This window comes from Lichenostomus cassidix, chromosome 2 (assembly GCF_008360975.1).
Source record: "Lichenostomus cassidix isolate B80296 chromosome 2, HeHo_3.0, whole genome shotgun sequence".
NCBI classification, from domain to species: domain Eukaryota; kingdom Metazoa; phylum Chordata; class Aves; order Passeriformes; family Meliphagidae; genus Lichenostomus; species Lichenostomus cassidix.
The window spans coordinates 45,432,496-45,449,162 of NC_139482.1; the positions used below are offsets into that span (position 1 = coordinate 45,432,496).

Below are 16,667 nucleotides of genomic sequence, written 5' to 3' on the forward strand. Positions count from 1 at the left end.
TACCCTAGGTTAATTTACCATTCGGAAACACTTATTAACATGTTAGCAGAGTGCTTACTCTATATTATTTCACCTTTGTAACACCAGGTAAATTGTTTGTGGTTTGCATGTTCGTTTTCTGCTTCACCTGGTATTTGTAGCCTTGGCAAGAAACCAAAGGAGTGTGTTAAGTACAAAGAACTGAGAATAATAATTCCATTTTGAAAATTTTTTAAATTTTTTTTGTTTGCTTGATTTTTAGTTTTGTATCACACTAAACTGTTTATGTATAAATTAAGTTACAAGGGGTTTATGTTTGCAAACCCTGCTAGGCTACATTATCATGCAGATTAGGCTTAGTTGTCTTCATTCAGATGAAGTAAAGTTGCCTCTTCCTATATTTAGTTGCATGAAGTAATTGCATTATCAAGAGAAGAATTGGGTTAAGTCAAACTGTAGCCTGTAACTTCTAATAAGGCCATTGAATTACAGTAAAATCATTATCATGCTGGTATTGACAATCTTGGTGGATGAATACTGCAGTGAAAAAACCGTCTAGGAAGCTTTGCTGGCAAGCAGTTACAGACTGTACAGTTTCAGCAGAACATATGCACATTTAGCTGCTTCTGCCAGCAAAATGTAATGTAGATTAGAATAGATATGTAATGTGAACAGCCAGTTCTGCGTGTATTGACACGATTTCATTATTTCTAAAATACGTAAAATTCTTACAAAGAATATATCCAGGTATTGTGTGTGTATATATATCTCTATATATATCTCCAATTATTGTTGGAGATAGTTATATATGTACATGGACTGATCATGTAGATAAAGCTTAGCTTTAACTGTACTGGAACTGTACAGCTAATGAGACTACTCAGAACTTGGCATTCTCTGTGATATAGTGTGCTTGCAATTGTGAGTTAAAACTGATTAAAGATATAGTATGATAAAAACCCCTCCAAAAGCCCAACATTATTTTAGTTATAAATCACCAATAAATTGGTTTGATTCTTAAAGATGTACAACACAATAATAATCCCTAGTGGTGGTGTAATACGATTTACGAAGGACATGCCTTTCGTTGTATTTTGAATGACAGAGCAGTAACTAAAAAGTAATTATTAGAGTAACTTTTATGCATCTCACTTTGAAATTATTTAAGAAGGTCATTAAAACACAACTTGAAATACATTCTTGTAGAATAATTAATTGTACATTCACTAATTATCCAACTACCTACTGTTTAGTTTGAGCAGCACGTAGTAGCTACTGTCCTTCCTTGCAGGTTGTTAGCAATTACTGAGATAATAAAGAGCTTGCACATTTGATGTTGGGAGTCACAGCTGAAGGAGAAATTATTCAACATGTTGCCTTATTCTTAGGTTTTAACTGTAATTGTTCCACATATTCACCATCTGTCCAAGTGACTCATGCCTCTGGCTGTACTTCTGCCAAAGTAAAGATTTTGGACAGTCACAGTATTCATAACAAAAATGTGAGGTGTTACTAAGTGAAAAATGAGATTAAGTTATCTGTCTTTATCTGTCTGTTTGTCTTCTCCTTTATGTTGTTATAGATGTCATTTATTAAAATCATATTGTTCAAATTGTTCAGGCAAATACTAATTTACTTGGAATAGACTATTCTGCTTCCACTCCACACATCAGAAAGCACATAAATATATAGATATATCTCTTGTTGAGTGCAAATATACCTAAAAGTTACAAGTTGGCTGTTGGACATTACGGCGAGTAAAGGAGCCATCACTTAATTTCTTACCTGCTGCATAATACAGAACCATTTAAGTTGGAAAAAACCTTTGGGATCCTCAAGGCAAACTGCTAACCCGGCATTCCCAAGTCCATCAGTAAACACGGTTCCTAAGCACCAGATCTATAGGTCTTTTAAATGCCTCCAGAGATGACGACCCAAGGACTTCCCTGGACAGCCTGTTCCAATGTTTGACAGCCCTTTCCATGATGAAATTTTTCCTAATATCCAACCTAAACCTCCTGTGGTGCAACTTGAGACCATTTCCTCTGGTCCTGTCATTTGTTACCTGAGAGAAGAGAATGACCCCCACATCACTACAGCCTCCTTTCAAGCAGTTGTAGAGAGTGATAAGGTCCCCCCTGATCCTCCTTTTCTCCAGGCTAAACATCCCCAGCTGCATCAGCCACTCCTCATAAGACTTGCTCTAGACCCTTGACCCCTCTAGACCTGGCTTCATTGCTGGTTGCTTATAATAATTACATTATTATTATATTATATATATTTTTTAGTTTAATGTAAACCTTTGTTGTTATGGTTAGTGTTGTTTTTACAGGATGATACAAGCTAAAGTTCCAAATCAACTTTACAGCCTATTGTGCTTGGTAAAAGATCAATATGAAATATGAGAAAATAGATAGGCAACTGGAAACTCTTATGCTATTTTAAGTCAGAGCTTGAAAATTTTAGGGCATGTTAACCTTTTGTCTGACTGCCATCTCCAGGCTAACACAACTAATCCAAATGTAGGATTCATATCTGCAAGCACATCTCTTACATCTTGTTCAGCTCAGTAGATCACCTACACTTCCCAGAAGTTACAACCACTGGGAATATTTTCTGTGTTTGCTTCTGTCTAAGTGTTTTGTTCTGTATCTTAAGGTCTAGTCCATTCAAAAGAAAGGCCACTTTTAATAACCACAGGGTCTCTCTTGGCAATGACATACTGCTGGCTCACACCATGTTAGTTCTATTCTCTAAGAGATGCATTTGAGGCAGCAGCAGTAAAAAACCACCTCTTTCAATGTTGTTACCAGCACTGTACTATTTTGCGGTTAGTTATAATTAAACCCATAGTATTAATTTGTATGCTTACAAAAGCTGAATGTCCTAATTCTTTCTTTTATTGCTTAAGGCTATGTTTGATGCTTTATCTGATCTCCCTGAGTGGTATGGTATCAAAGAAATGCAAGCAAATTGGATAGGTGACTGTGTTGGGTGTTCTCTTGACTTCTTGCTAAAGGTGAGTCAGAAATTTCGATTACTGCTCTCTTGGTTGGGCTAACAGGAACCCCTGAAATGTGTGATTGGAATGGATTTTCAGATCTTAAAAGCTTGAAATCTCCTAAAGATTATTATATTCATGCTCAGCACAGATTCCTGAAGAACACCACTTGAGGGTTGAAGAGATACTCCCTGCTACCCTCGTTAGGAAAGAGTTTGAATGTTCAAATGGATGCAAATGGATACAAATTGACTGTGTGTATTTATGCCAAAACGCATGCCAGCTAATAAGCTCTTCCCTAAAAGCCAGGACATTTGTGCCAAGTGCACTGTTGTCCCGGGTTAATGATAAGACTCTCTCCTCCGAGAGCGAAGGGCCCCGACACCCCCTCCCCCACCCACAACAGAACCTCTCAGATGAAAGTGAAGAAAAACTATTTATTTAACAAAACCACGCAGAGTGCCCTACAAGGCACAGGGGAAGGGGAAAAACAAGGTGAAAGGCAGTTATTCAACCTGAATAAAAAGTCCTTTTCTCAGACGCAGTCCCTCTCCTCCTCGCCCCCCACCCGGGGCCGGGTGGAGCTCCCTGGAGAGCTCTGCTGTCCTCTGGCCCTCCTGGGTCTCCGGGTGGCAAAGCAGATCGAAGAGAAGGGGTCCAAACGAGGAAAAAAGAAGAAGAATGGAAAAAACGGGAACAAAGCTCACTCCGACCCCCGTCCAGCACGCAGTCTCTGCCGAGCCACGAATCCTCCCCCGGAGCGAGGCTTGGGGAAAATGTTTTCAAAAAAACCCGCGTTTCTCTCTGCGGCTGGGTGCAGTTAAAGAGACAGGACCACACATTTTTTTTCTTTCTTGGGCATATAAGCCAACGATAGGGGATAAAGGATTATCATATCATCAATCCAAGACAACTGTCAAGTAGCACTGCACATGTCAGCTGAGATCTGTTGGGCTTTTGCATTTCTCTGCATGGCACCTTCTCTGTCAGACCCAGGCTGACCTCAGGCAAGCTGCTTTGTTTACAGTTGTCCATTATTTCATTTACTATATACCATAATTAAAATAATGGAAGCCACACTGTTAGGTAATGATGGAGCTACAGAGAAGTCTAGATAGAAAGAAAGGAGAGGAAGGAAAAGGAAACCTGAAGAAAATTGTCATCTATAGAAGGACTTCAGATTTTCCCTTTTTTCTCAAGAGATGAGCAAGGCTCCATGAATATGGTAGTGACAGAAGAGACTTTCAGAGACCCTGATCAAATTTCAGCCCTTGTACTTCAAAGCTTTATTGTGCTTATTTACTCTGGTCTAAAATTCTAAAAGTGACTTCTTATTTTAAAGTACTGAATTTTTAGTAGCTTCAAATTGAGACAAATTAAACCTTCTAAATACCTCTGATCTGCACCCTGCTAAAAGATGCATTTTTTTATTAAAGTTGTTTTTATCAGTTGTTTCTGAAAATTTATATCAATGCTTATTACAAAAAAATCTCCTTCTGAGACCCCCATATACTCCACAGTTCATTGATCTAAGATATAAACCTTGTTGATAGTTCCAGGTGGTAATTCTTAAAGTCTTCGGAGTTTATTTACATTTTATGTCCAGTTGTTTGTTGTGCCAGCTTTTATTATTTTATTTCTGTACCTAAGTTGCAGCATTCACTTCATCAGAGAAGCATAGTATAAAGTCATATTGTAGCTGAGAAAATCCTAAATTCTCTTTAGATTTCAGAGTAGCATTTCAGTTTCTTGGAGACAAGGCACACATATTAAAAGTGAATAGAAGGATTCCAGGTTTCTTAGCCAGGGATTGAGTCTATCTCAGTAGCACAGTGCAATATTACATATGGGATTAGAATTATATTTTTATAGATATATTTGGATAAACTAAGGCAAGACTGTAAAGCAACTTTCTCAAAGCCTAAAAGTAAGTTTTCTCAAGGTTTGATCCTGGAAAATTTCTGTAGTGGGGATGTGCTCAGCTTTGATATTTGGAACTGTGTGTTTGTGCAGGGTCATGTAGACTCGTTAGCTGTATAAAAAGGAAGGGAAATCTATAACCACTGCACTTCCAGTGGGATTTTTTTTTCTGCTCTTTTTCAGGTTAATGGCAAAGTAACAGAAGAGAAACTAGCAGCTTACACCTGTACACCTGAAGCCATTTATGGAGCTTCTCATTTATATATCTTACCAACTCACAGACTGCTGCATGGGAATAGCAGTCTCAAGGAAATCTTGAAGAGGGAGTTCATCCCAGGGAAAGGTGGTATTTTTCTCATACTGCATTTTGTTGTAGAAGAGCAACAATTACAGAGAATGATCTTTAGAAAATGTGTATCAAGCTGAGAAGGAGCTGTTCCTGTTGAGAGGGAATAGGACTTTGATTCTTGCTTTATGTCACACAGTGTCATATCAGCCTGTCCTGGCTTCAGATGTGGCGAGATCAGCTATGCTAGAAGTCTTCTTTTTATAATAGTTGTAGCACTTCATAGTATATAAAAGCAATGGAACAGATTCTTGTTTCCTTATGTACCAGAAATGAATAGTCCAAATTTGACTGTGTCAGGCCATTGGAAAATCTCATCTCTGTATGGTAATTCATCACTCACACAACGATGGCAGAACTAATTCTTGCACCAACAATGATTTCTTCCTGTTATAAGGAATATAAAGAGGTCAGTGGATCACTAATACATAGCAAAGTGGATCATTGATAGAGAGTAAAATAGTGCTCTACTATGCAGATCCTTAGTTAATACAAGACTCTAATGGGACTTCAGAGTATCCCTATGGCAGTTCATGACTTGCACAGTCAACTGATAAATCTTTAATTGTTGTTAACTGCTTTCCTGAAGGCTTGTACCACCACTTCTGCCTGAATTTAGCATCCATGGTCTAATATTTTTTTGTTGTTTGGAAAACCTGAAAATTGCAATAGTAAATACAATATTTTTTATTTCTACTTCAGGCTGGTGTTCAGTATTTTCTTTTCCCCTTACTGGTAAAGATGAGGCTTCATTATCTGTATAACATCTGATGTCAACAGCATTGTGTGGGAAATTGTGTTGGTTGTACAGAACCTTCTGTTTTGAGAACTTCATTCCTATAACCTTAAAAAAGTTTGCTTGCTAGCAGAAAAAAAAAAGGAGCCTAACTGTGAGGAGTACATAGAGCTCTTGTCTCAGAGGTGAGCAAAGCATGGAGAATTTTGGAGGACAAATTTGCAGTTCTTGCAGTTGAACCAAATCAAGCACACATTCCTGCACATGCCTGTACCTTTGTTGGATTTTGTGCTTTAAGCCAAACCACAAAAGTGCAAAATATCCTTTTAATAAAGATATTGGTTTTTAAGTGGAAATACATGCAAAAGCTTTTTTGTGTGTCTGTTAACAATAAGCTTAAAGCTTTTGGTTGAGTTAAATTAAGAAACTCTCCATTGAAATAATGACAGTCAAAAGTCCTCAAAAAGGAGGCACAATTCCAGAATCATAACTCTGCCATTGTGTACTCCTGCTACTTGTGAATATACTTACAGGCATTCTTCAGCTGAAATTAGCTGAGACTGGCATTTTACATATGAAAGGCCAATGATGGCATTTAATAAAAAGAAATTTTGGACTGCCTTGTACAGACTGTATTTCACATTAACCAAGACTTTTTTTAAAAATTCCTCAGTAACGTTGAAATTTTAATTTAATTAAGTGTAATTGTTTTCTTTTCAATGGATATAGTCTTGTAACTCTCTTTCTTCGCCATGTTCTCATTTAAATGATTAGGAGGGTATGTTTTTATGTTTTCTAGGAGAGAAAAAAACCCCTGTTGTATAGCAAAGTAACTGAAAGTTTTAACACCTTTAGTCTTGAAGTACAGGTCTGTATTTTAGGCTATTATTATTTAAATAGATGGAACAACCATTTGTCAAACATTAAATTATTTTTTGCCTAGAAAAATGTATTTTAATTTAGAATCTGATAAGTCTAATACTTTTGACAGTAGGAGGTGTCTGAGATAAGGATTTGACCATCACATTGTTCATTCTCTCATTATAATACTCTGCATACATTGTCATACATTTGTTGCTCTACCATCATCTCTTGCAGTTACGATGATAATGATGTGAGCAAATGAGCACAGGAAAGAGCACCTTCATAAACTGGAGTTATTATTTTGTGTTCCAGCATAAAATGAAAATTATTGCTGGGTGGAAGAGAGAAGTTATTTTTAAAAGCAGTGTCCTGCCCACTCAGCTTCCTGCTTATGACACTTTTTGGTTAGTTGCTTTTAAAGAACGAGATTATCCCTTTTGTACTTTTTCTAAGCAGAGGAAAGCTGTGTCGGTTTGAACGTGGAAATTTTCTTTGTAATATGAATACCTCAGACATCTGAAATTTGGAAAAGCAGTAATCAGAAATAAATAAATGCCTCATTTGTGTTAAGAAGCATGATGAGATGTAACAGCCCTGTACTCAAAATTGCTGTTACTTTACTTGAAGCAGATTTTATGCATTGCAATACAAGCCTAAGACTTTCCTCAGCTCAGCTATGAAGAAAGGTGAAAGAAAGCTCTTAGCAGCCTGTATTTTAATTATTGTAATTATCATCAACTTAAGGTGTTGAAGAAGTTAGAAATAGGTACAAATTGAGATCTGGGATTTGAATCCTCAAAATTTGGAATATTCAGATTTGGTTTTCTTCTTGCTGAGTCTCCCAGTCTGCACATTGTAAATCAATTTCAGCTTGTTAGTTATCACCCTTGATTCTCTCCTATCTCCCCTTCCTTGTAGACATTGGTTCCTCATCTGGAATATGAATATGAATATCCTGTTTGGAAATCAATAGGTTACTTAGGTGGTTTTTTAACACGGATCAATATTTCACATACTTTGTAGTTCTTATGTAAGAAATTAAGTTGTAAGGATATATGCTCTCCTATAGTTTAATCTGATTTTTGGTGAGATTTTGTAGCATTGTATGCTAGTATATAAATCAGGGCATACTAAAGCCAATTCATACAACTTTGCAGCAAGCTGTATTTTCATCAAAGACTCAATTTTTTTTGTTGTAATCCAAATCTTACTTGGTTTTTCTTCAGGTGCTTGTTATAAGCGTGTTTTCTAGTCACGAAAACTTATCAGTCTGACAGACTGAGCATTTTAATAAATCTGAACTTTTTAGAACTGTGAATAGGTTTTTCATTTTCTTTCTTTTTTAAAGAAAATTGTTATTTAAAATTCATGTAAGTTCAAGATAAACTGCATTGTAATGGTAGGTGATGTTCTTACCATATCTTCTGTCGTATTTTACTTACCATATCATTACATTTGTTTTCAGACTCTCTTACTTCCGTGACAGCTGTGAATTTGCTTACCAAGCAGGAGATTCCTGTAGTCATCTCAGCAAAAACCAATTTTGATAATTATCTCGATACCAAAATAGGTATGTGACGTTAGATATGGAAGTGGAATTGTGTGGTTTTCAGTTGCTGTGTTGGAGCACCAGATACTGTTGTGGTAAATGTTTGAACACAGAGGCTCTCTCTCCTGGACTTTGGAATTCTGTTCTTCATTAGGGCAGAAGGAAGGGAAAAGTAGCTATGTGGAATATATATGGGGGAAGAGATTTACAGGATGATCATTTTAAATGGAAATACTATAAAATTAGTGCATTTAATGAGCTAAATTTGAGGATCTGCGTATCTTAAGAAAATTGGTTACCTGCAACACGTGTGTTTGGCTGTCTCTCACCATCGTTAATCAAAACAGAACTGTACCATTTTTTTACAAACAACTCTAATTTTTGGCTTTTTTTTCATGTCTTACATTTACGTAAATTATGTACATCCTTATAGAGAAATGTTTCAGATGGTAAATGTACAAAACTTCCAAGTTTGACTTTTATCTAGTAATATTTGTGTTGAGACCAGTAAAATAGTTCAGGGTGAGTAATAATTGTTTTCAGGTAGTCTTGGACATTTACCTTGGATCCATTTTCTCTAAAGATAGCATTCCCATAATTTAAGGCACCTAATTTAGAACTGAGGATCCATAGATGGGGGGGAAAGGGTGTTGCTAGAAGATGCTGAATCACCTGCAGCGAGCTTCTGTTCTCAGAGCAGTCCTGGGAAGCTGCCTGTCTGACTCCTTTCCTGGATAGGGAGCCCAGTGCCCCAGACTGGGGGGAACTCCCAACCCCAGTATGTACAGCTAGGTACATACTCTTAGGTAATATGATTGTCCTAATAAGTAAAATTAGAAATTGTACTAAGTTTTAAAAACAATGTCTGTTTCAATCTGCACCCACCAGGTTTTTTGTTTACTCTTGTGCTTTGCCATAGCCTCAGCTGCATTGAAAAGGCATTTTTCTGTGCCAGTCCCAATGGGCAATAGTTACGTCCTCTTCCCTTTTTCTAGTACCTTCCTTATTCCTTAAGTCGTGTTGTTGCCTCCCTGTTGCTGATAGTTCTTTCCTGCCCTGGGGCTGCTGCTTTCACTACTGCCAATATTGGCTATTCTTGCTCAACTAGGCTGAATGAAAGCAGCTGACTGTGCAAAAATGTCTTGGATGACCCTCACAGTGCTAATGGAAATTACCCACTTGGGCTGTATACCTTGCTTATAACATGCCTGCATCTTGAGCTTTAGATTTGAATCTGTTTTTGAGAAACAAAGTCTTTTCTCTTATAGGAGAAGCCAAATAATTGAGATACCTAATCTTATTTTCCCTTAAAATCTTCCAGTTTGCTGGCACATACCTTGGCCTTATGTCTGTTGGAAACAGCCCAGCTCTTCATGGGAAGCTGTGGGTGCCAGTTGTTGAGCTTTGCCAGTGTACATTAATAGCATCATCTTTTCAAAAGGAGGCAGACCAAAAAGTGAGACCTGCTTTTTTTCCATTTGTAGAGCATATTGTGAAGTCACCTGTTGCAAGCTGCAGGGCTCTCTGACAAATTAAGATACAAACATTGTTCTGTAAGGGAGCCTTGAAATGGCAAGGGTGTACATCTGCTGGAAGGATAAAATAGCAATTTTGTGTTTTTCTAGTCAAGGAGTTTCTTGTCACAGGGGAGTTTTGTTTGATTTTAGTCATCTGCTTCCAAACTTCGACATATTGGCAGAGTTAATGTATAGCAGGCATTTCACTGCCTGAGCAAAGACAATTGTTAAGCTAGTTTTGAGTGAAGTAGTTTGTTAATAATTCTAGTGTGTTCAGCAAATATTTTGGGAGCTTTTTTGTGTAGTTTTCACTGTCTTAATGCTGGCATTGTCTTGTTGGAATAAGTTTCTTTGCCTTTTAAAGAGGACAGTAAATTGTGCAAGATTGTTCAAATTGTTAAAGTATAATTGAAAGGGAAAAATATGCAGAAAGATGTATCTCTGTGGAAATAATAGATCTGTTAGTATCTTAATATTTCAAAATACCTGTGATAATAGATAAAGCTAATAAATTTCTTAACTCACTGTGAAAGGTAACCCTCCAGAGCAGAATTAAAATGTATGACTGTTGCAAATAATAAAATGCAGAGGGAAAGATAGCATTGGGGGCCTTAAATACTGTGACTTCTGTAACTCATCTGAATAGCTGTAGGAAGTGTTCTTACTAGTTACAGTCTGAATAGCAAACTAATACTATTTGGATTGTTTCCCTGAGTTTATAAACAAATCATATCTTTCATAGTAAATTAAAGGGATAGTAATGTTTGAGACTGTTGTGTTATGGTACATTTTAATAAACTATGAAACTAGAAAGAGAGAAATTTAATAGTGAAACAGGATGACTCTTCTCTTTGTTTGGTCTTTGATTATCATATTATCAAATAGAATTAAAATTTGTATTGTTTAAATATATTATATTTAGATAATATTGCTATATTGAAAATTCCATATTCTATCCACATTCTATGGCTTTATTTTTAGGTTTTTCACAACCATCACATTTTCAAACTTTTCTGAAAGAAGGATAGGACACTGATGAACATTTGAATTACAGAGGAACTGAGAAATGTAATTGTAATTATCGTTGTTTGAATTTCACTGCTTAAAGAATACAAAAACATTTTTACTATGCTCAAATCTTTTTCTTTAACTCCTTTGTTGTTTATAATAACATAAGTCATTATAAAGAGAGTGTTATAGAAACTAAATGTTTTTTCATCCGTTCTAGGAATTCCTAGTACTAGTGCAGAAGATGCTGCAGTAGCTAAGAAACTGGGCATTTCGTTCACTGAAGTCATTGAGATATCACCAAATGGTTTAGAGAAGGTCATTAATTCTGCAGAGGTAGGTATGCAAGTATGGAGTTCTTTCCAACTTAAAATAACAATTCAAACAAAATCTATTTTGTCAAGAGTGCCAAATACTTTGTATGATTAAAGGGATATTTTTTTTTTAATCAAGCTAAGCTTATTCTACCAAATTTCTGAGAATAATTTAATGATGAAATATGTTGGCTCTGTTGTAGCAATAAAATAAGTTTCTTCCTTTTGTACATGAGAGGAAGGTTGTACTTTCCTCTGTGTTGGTCTCAGTTCCATAATGGAAACTGAATAATTTAACCTATGTTAAAAGTTGATTCTTATTTTGTAATCTCAATAGATTTTTAAGCTGAACATAAACATATTTGTCCTTCTTCCACAAATTAATTGAAATGTGGTTTTAGCGTTTATGGTAACATATGCCTAAAGTGACATAGAAATCTTATCTTTAGATATAGCTTTTGAAAATATGTGTTTTAATAGCAGACACATTACATTCCAGGTAGGGTCTGAGTGGTTAAGATGTATGTAAAAGCAAGAATAGAAAAACCTGAAATGATCACAGGAGAAGGAAAGCTGTTTTAACATTTGCATTTCCTCAGTCTCCACCTTATGTTCGTGATAGAAATCTGAAAGTTTTGGTGTACAGCAGCTGATAAAAGATATCAGCAGTAAATGCAAATATCTGCCAATAAAGGCTGAAGAGGTTCTACAACATTTTTTCTCAGCCTTGTTCTATTCAGACCATCAAGAACATTATCCTTTAAGCAAGAAGTTTCAAATGTGCAGCTGGTATAAGTATAGTCTCTTGGATAGCAGGATGTTAAGCAGTGGGAAGAGAGAAATTATTTTTTTTACTCTCAGAAAATTGACTGGTTTGTTTGTTCTTGCACTTTCACTAACAGCAAGTATAAATTTTTCTTTCTTCTTGCATGTCTCTTTTTTTTTTTTTTCCAATCAGATCACTGGTATGACTCGGCAGGAGGCTTTGAAAGCTGTTACTCAGCAGGCCAAAAATGAAAGAATAGGTGGAGACCTAACGAGTGACAAATTAAGAGACTGGTTAATATCTCGCCAGCGGTACTGGGGAACACCCATTCCAATCATTCACTGCCAGACGTGCGGCGCTGTTCCCGTGCCTTATGAAGACCTACCTGTAGTGTTGCCCAATGTAACCACATTCACAGGAAAGGGAGCCTCACCTCTGGAAAGTGCCCCAGAATGGGTGAACTGTTCCTGTCCGAGGTCAGTGCTCTATTTGCTGCAGCCTGGGAGAGGTCACTTTGCACCTGCCTGTTTCTTGTGTTCCTTCCCAAAGTGTTGGCAACTGACTGCTCTGAGACAGGATACTACTCCAGAATGATGTTTAGTTTAACCCAGCACAGGGATTTTTTTCTTATACTCTCTATAAAACTCCTTTTTTTGCAACACTGAGTGCCCACTGCTATTTTTTCATAAACAAGCTGAAAAAAAACTCACTGGTTTTAAGTTAGAGGAAAGAAAAAAAGGAAAAACAGAATGATTTTCTCTGTGTTTTCTATTTCTTAACAGTATTTCTCACTTCATTTACTACACTTATTTTAATTATCTTTCATCACCAGTGTTCATATAAAACGTATAGTGATTACTGAATTAGTCCTCTTGTTAAGGAAACTAACACTGTGTTCATTTTCTTGCAATGAATGTTGCAAGAATAAATTATTGTAAGTCCAACAATAAATTGTTTCCACAGGTATATAAATCTTTATCGTGAAGAATTACATTCACTGTACATTACAGATAGCATAATAGCAGTAACTCAGATTTGAAGGAAATAGAAAGTAAATGCATCTTGTCAACACTGTAATCCTTATTGTTTGTAGTCCATCTGTTTAAGAAATAAAAAGCCTAAATTAAGTAGTGAGAGATGTGATGTGAAAATCAGTTGTGTAATCTTGAGGACTGCTTAGGTACTCTGTACGCTGAATTTTGTGTATAAGCTCGTGAGAGGAACTGGTAGAACATGAGGTATCCCCAAGTTTTTCATCAGCAGTGCAATGCATTGCTGCTCCTAGCAGACTGACCAAATGGGAAATATGTTATCAGGCTGCCAGGCAGGGAAATCAGAGATATAAATGGCAATGGAGCTCTCGCTGATAATGCAGCTGATTCATAACATCTAAATTTATTTTAATATTAGCAGTTCTATGGTTCTCTGGAAACATGTATTTTGACCTTTGTTGATAACATATATTTTTTTGTAAAACAGACGTTTACTCCCATGTTTCTGCATAGAAAATTTCTTCTCAGTTGTGCTTATTGAAATTGCCCATAGTAATGTATTTTAAAGTGTGACCTTTACAGTGAAGCCTTGCTGAATGAGATCCACAAGTTTAGTAAAACCCCCAGCAATGCTTTGGTCTACAAATCCTATTTTCAGTTGAAAAACTTTTCTCTTGTGACTGAAAGTCACTGTGTGTACTCTTGGCTTGCCCCACAACCTTAGTTAAAAATTATAACATGCTTTTGATATTTAGCAAATCCTTATGTTTTCTGGATAGTTGTTGTGGCTGCCCTGCATAGAAATTGATCAAAGACATTTGTTGAGTCAGAAACAGGGTCAAGCAGGATTTGTTTCGTAGCCTAAAATGTGGTAGCTTGCTGAAATTAACTTTTTTTTTTAATTCTCATTTTCATTTGTCTTCCTAATTCTCACCTATTTGACAGCTATTGTCAGTATTGCTCATCGACATCTGCTACAGTTTGAAATCATTTGAGCTATTACTTTAGTGTGCATAGTCATCCTTGCTTTTCCTTGCTCTGAGAAGTTACATCATGCCTTTCTTTAATTCTTCTCCCCAGTAATAGGGTTTTTTTATTAATTCCACTTAATATCTAGAATTAATAAGGAAAGCCAGATGGAAAGATACAAAAGTCTGAGTATTTGAGTGACAATAATGTTAACAATCATAAATAGGAGGAGATGCCCAAGTTATTCTTTGTTATACAAGTCCAGGTAATTGTGTTAGTCGTCTGAAGATTGTCTAATGAGATCACAGTATTGTGCCTGTAATCACAATATTGATATAAATTGTATAAACTCTGAAAAATGCCCATTTGCCCTGTGTTAGTGAGCCATGTCCATTTAGAGCACAGGGGCATGAAGCAGATGTAATTATGGTTCAATGACTGTAAAGTATTCTTGCTTTTGACAGAAAAGCCATTCTTTTACATTGGCCAAGTCTTTGCTTATATGTACAATTTAATAAAATGGTTATTCTACACTAAAAAGCAGTTAGACGTAAAACTCTTTTATTACATTATTCTCATTGGAAGAAAAACTTGCAGGTAGAGGACCAGGGACAGAGACAGAATGACAGAAAATGTTAAGTGTTGATGCTCTTGTAAACTTGCCTTGACAAGCCAAGCTGAAGTATCAGGCAGACAAGCAGATACATGTTGCAGCACAGTCATCAAGCCTGATAAGAGACTAAATATGCAGTTAGAAAATATTAAATAGCCAGTCCCTGTTTATTGTGTCAACTTATTATACATATATGTACATTTAAACTTACATACAAGTATAAACTGCATACATTTCTTACATATGATCAATGGTATTTATGGACAAGAGTGTCACGGATTGCAAAAAGTTTCATTGACATTAGAATAATCCCATTGTTTTAATAGCAAGAGTTTTAAGAGGGATCATTTACAACAAATGGAAGTTTATTAAATGTGATTATTGGCTCCTACAAACAACGAATATTCAAGGAGAAATTAACAGAAAGTAACTTGAGCTTCTAAAATCTATTTTGAAACTGTTCCTTAGGGCTGCCAATATAATTACAAGCAAAAATCAATTTGCTGTAATCACAAATTAAAATTGTGCTACAAGGTCTAGAAGAGATTTGATCTCAGTGGAAGCTGAAATTAAACTAAGTTAATTTTTTCTAGAGATAATAAATGGAATCTGCAAAGACTGTTTTGTACAGACAATCAATGGGAGGCAACCGCCTGACCTTTCGGCTAAATATGCTGGTACCTAAGAAGTGTGGTATATATTTAGTACCCATTAACTTTATGGCAAAGTACTCTTGTCTGTGCTTTGTATCTTTTAAAAATGGCAATTCCAAAACATTCCAGGACTGAAAGGGCTGTCCAGTGTGGTGCCATCTTCTGCTGTTGCAGGATGTGACAGCTATTCAGGCTTCTTTTTGGCTTGCTTTTGCTGTGTTTTGGGAGGGAGAGAGAAGAAGTCAGCCCTGTTACTCTTATTGTACTTTTTCTGAGCATGTCACTCTTCAGACTGTTTAGTTTTCAATCTAAATGTCTTTGTGGCCACCACTCTGTCCGTGTTTGTTTGGGTTTTTTTCCCAAGCTTGTCACTTATCTGAAAATAGCTTTTCTCTTTCTCTTTTGCTCAGGTGCAAGGCAGCAGCACGGCGAGAAGTCGATACCATGGATACATTTGTTGATTCTGCTTGGTACTACCTGCGGTACACCGACCCTCACAACACGGACAGGTGAGGCTGCAGGCACAGGGCCATTGGGGGCAAGCCTGCTAGGCAGAGCAGAAGGGAACAAAGAGACCACACACTCTGGTGCTTCCAGCTTCTGGCTGCCCTTGCAGTCTGCTGGCAGTGTGAACCCCAGCACTGCCCTCATTATGTGCCTGCCCTCTGGGCCTGAGCACAGCGCAGGGTAGATGTTGTGGTTTAACCCCAGCTGGTATTGAAGTACCACACAGCTCCTCTCTCACTCCCTACACACACCCTGTGGGCTGGGGAGGACAGTCAGGAGGACGGGGAAAAAAAGTAAAAATCGTGAGTTGGATAAGAGCACTTTAATAGTTGAAACAAAGTAAAATAATTGTGGTAATAATAATTACAATAAAAAGGAGAGAGAGAGAGAGATAAAACCCAAGAAAAACAAGTGATGCATTTCTTTTGCTCACCATCTGCTGACCAATGCCCAGCCCATCCCTTAGCAATCAGCATCTCCCACCAACTTCCCCTGTTTCTGTACTGGGCATGACAATCTCTGGTATGGAATATCCCTTTGGCCAGTTTGGGTCAGCCTTCCAGGCTGTGCTTCCTCCCAGCTTCTTTGTGCACCTACTCTCTGGTAGAGCACGAGAAACCAAGAAGTCCTTGGCTTAGGGTAAGCACTGCTCAGCGACACTCAAAACATCCATGAGTTTATCGACAGTATTCTCATACTGAATTCAAAGCACAGCACTGTATCAGTTATTCAGAAGAAAATGAACTCTATTGCAGTCAAAACCAGGAGAATATATGGAGCTGGTCTAAAAATGTGTTTGGTTGCTCCCATGTGAGGAGATCTAGAAGAGCAGGATGTGTAAACACAACTGTGTAAGCACAGGAATTACAGGGCAAGGAGCAGAAATTTGCATGAAAGGGCATTATGGGGCAGGGCACAGAGAAAATGTTCAGC

At 37.0% G+C, this 16,667-nt stretch overlaps 1 protein-coding gene across 2 annotated transcripts in view; it reads left to right on the forward strand.

Moving 5' to 3' along the window:
• The window catches only part of LARS2 (leucyl-tRNA synthetase 2, mitochondrial), a 95,587-nt gene that overhangs the window by 49,016 nt on the left and 29,904 nt on the right, over positions 1-16,667 (forward strand). For both annotated transcript variants that reach the window (XM_085051364.1, XM_085051365.1), the window contains exons 8-13: positions 2,891-2,998; positions 5,084-5,243; positions 8,312-8,416; positions 11,141-11,256; positions 12,193-12,476; positions 15,638-15,736. In XM_085051364.1, coding sequence (XP_084907490.1) covers positions 2,891-2,998; positions 5,084-5,243; positions 8,312-8,416; positions 11,141-11,256; positions 12,193-12,476; positions 15,638-15,736 — 872 coding nt within the window. The remainder of the gene's footprint in view (positions 1-2,890; positions 2,999-5,083; positions 5,244-8,311; positions 8,417-11,140; positions 11,257-12,192; positions 12,477-15,637; positions 15,737-16,667) is intronic.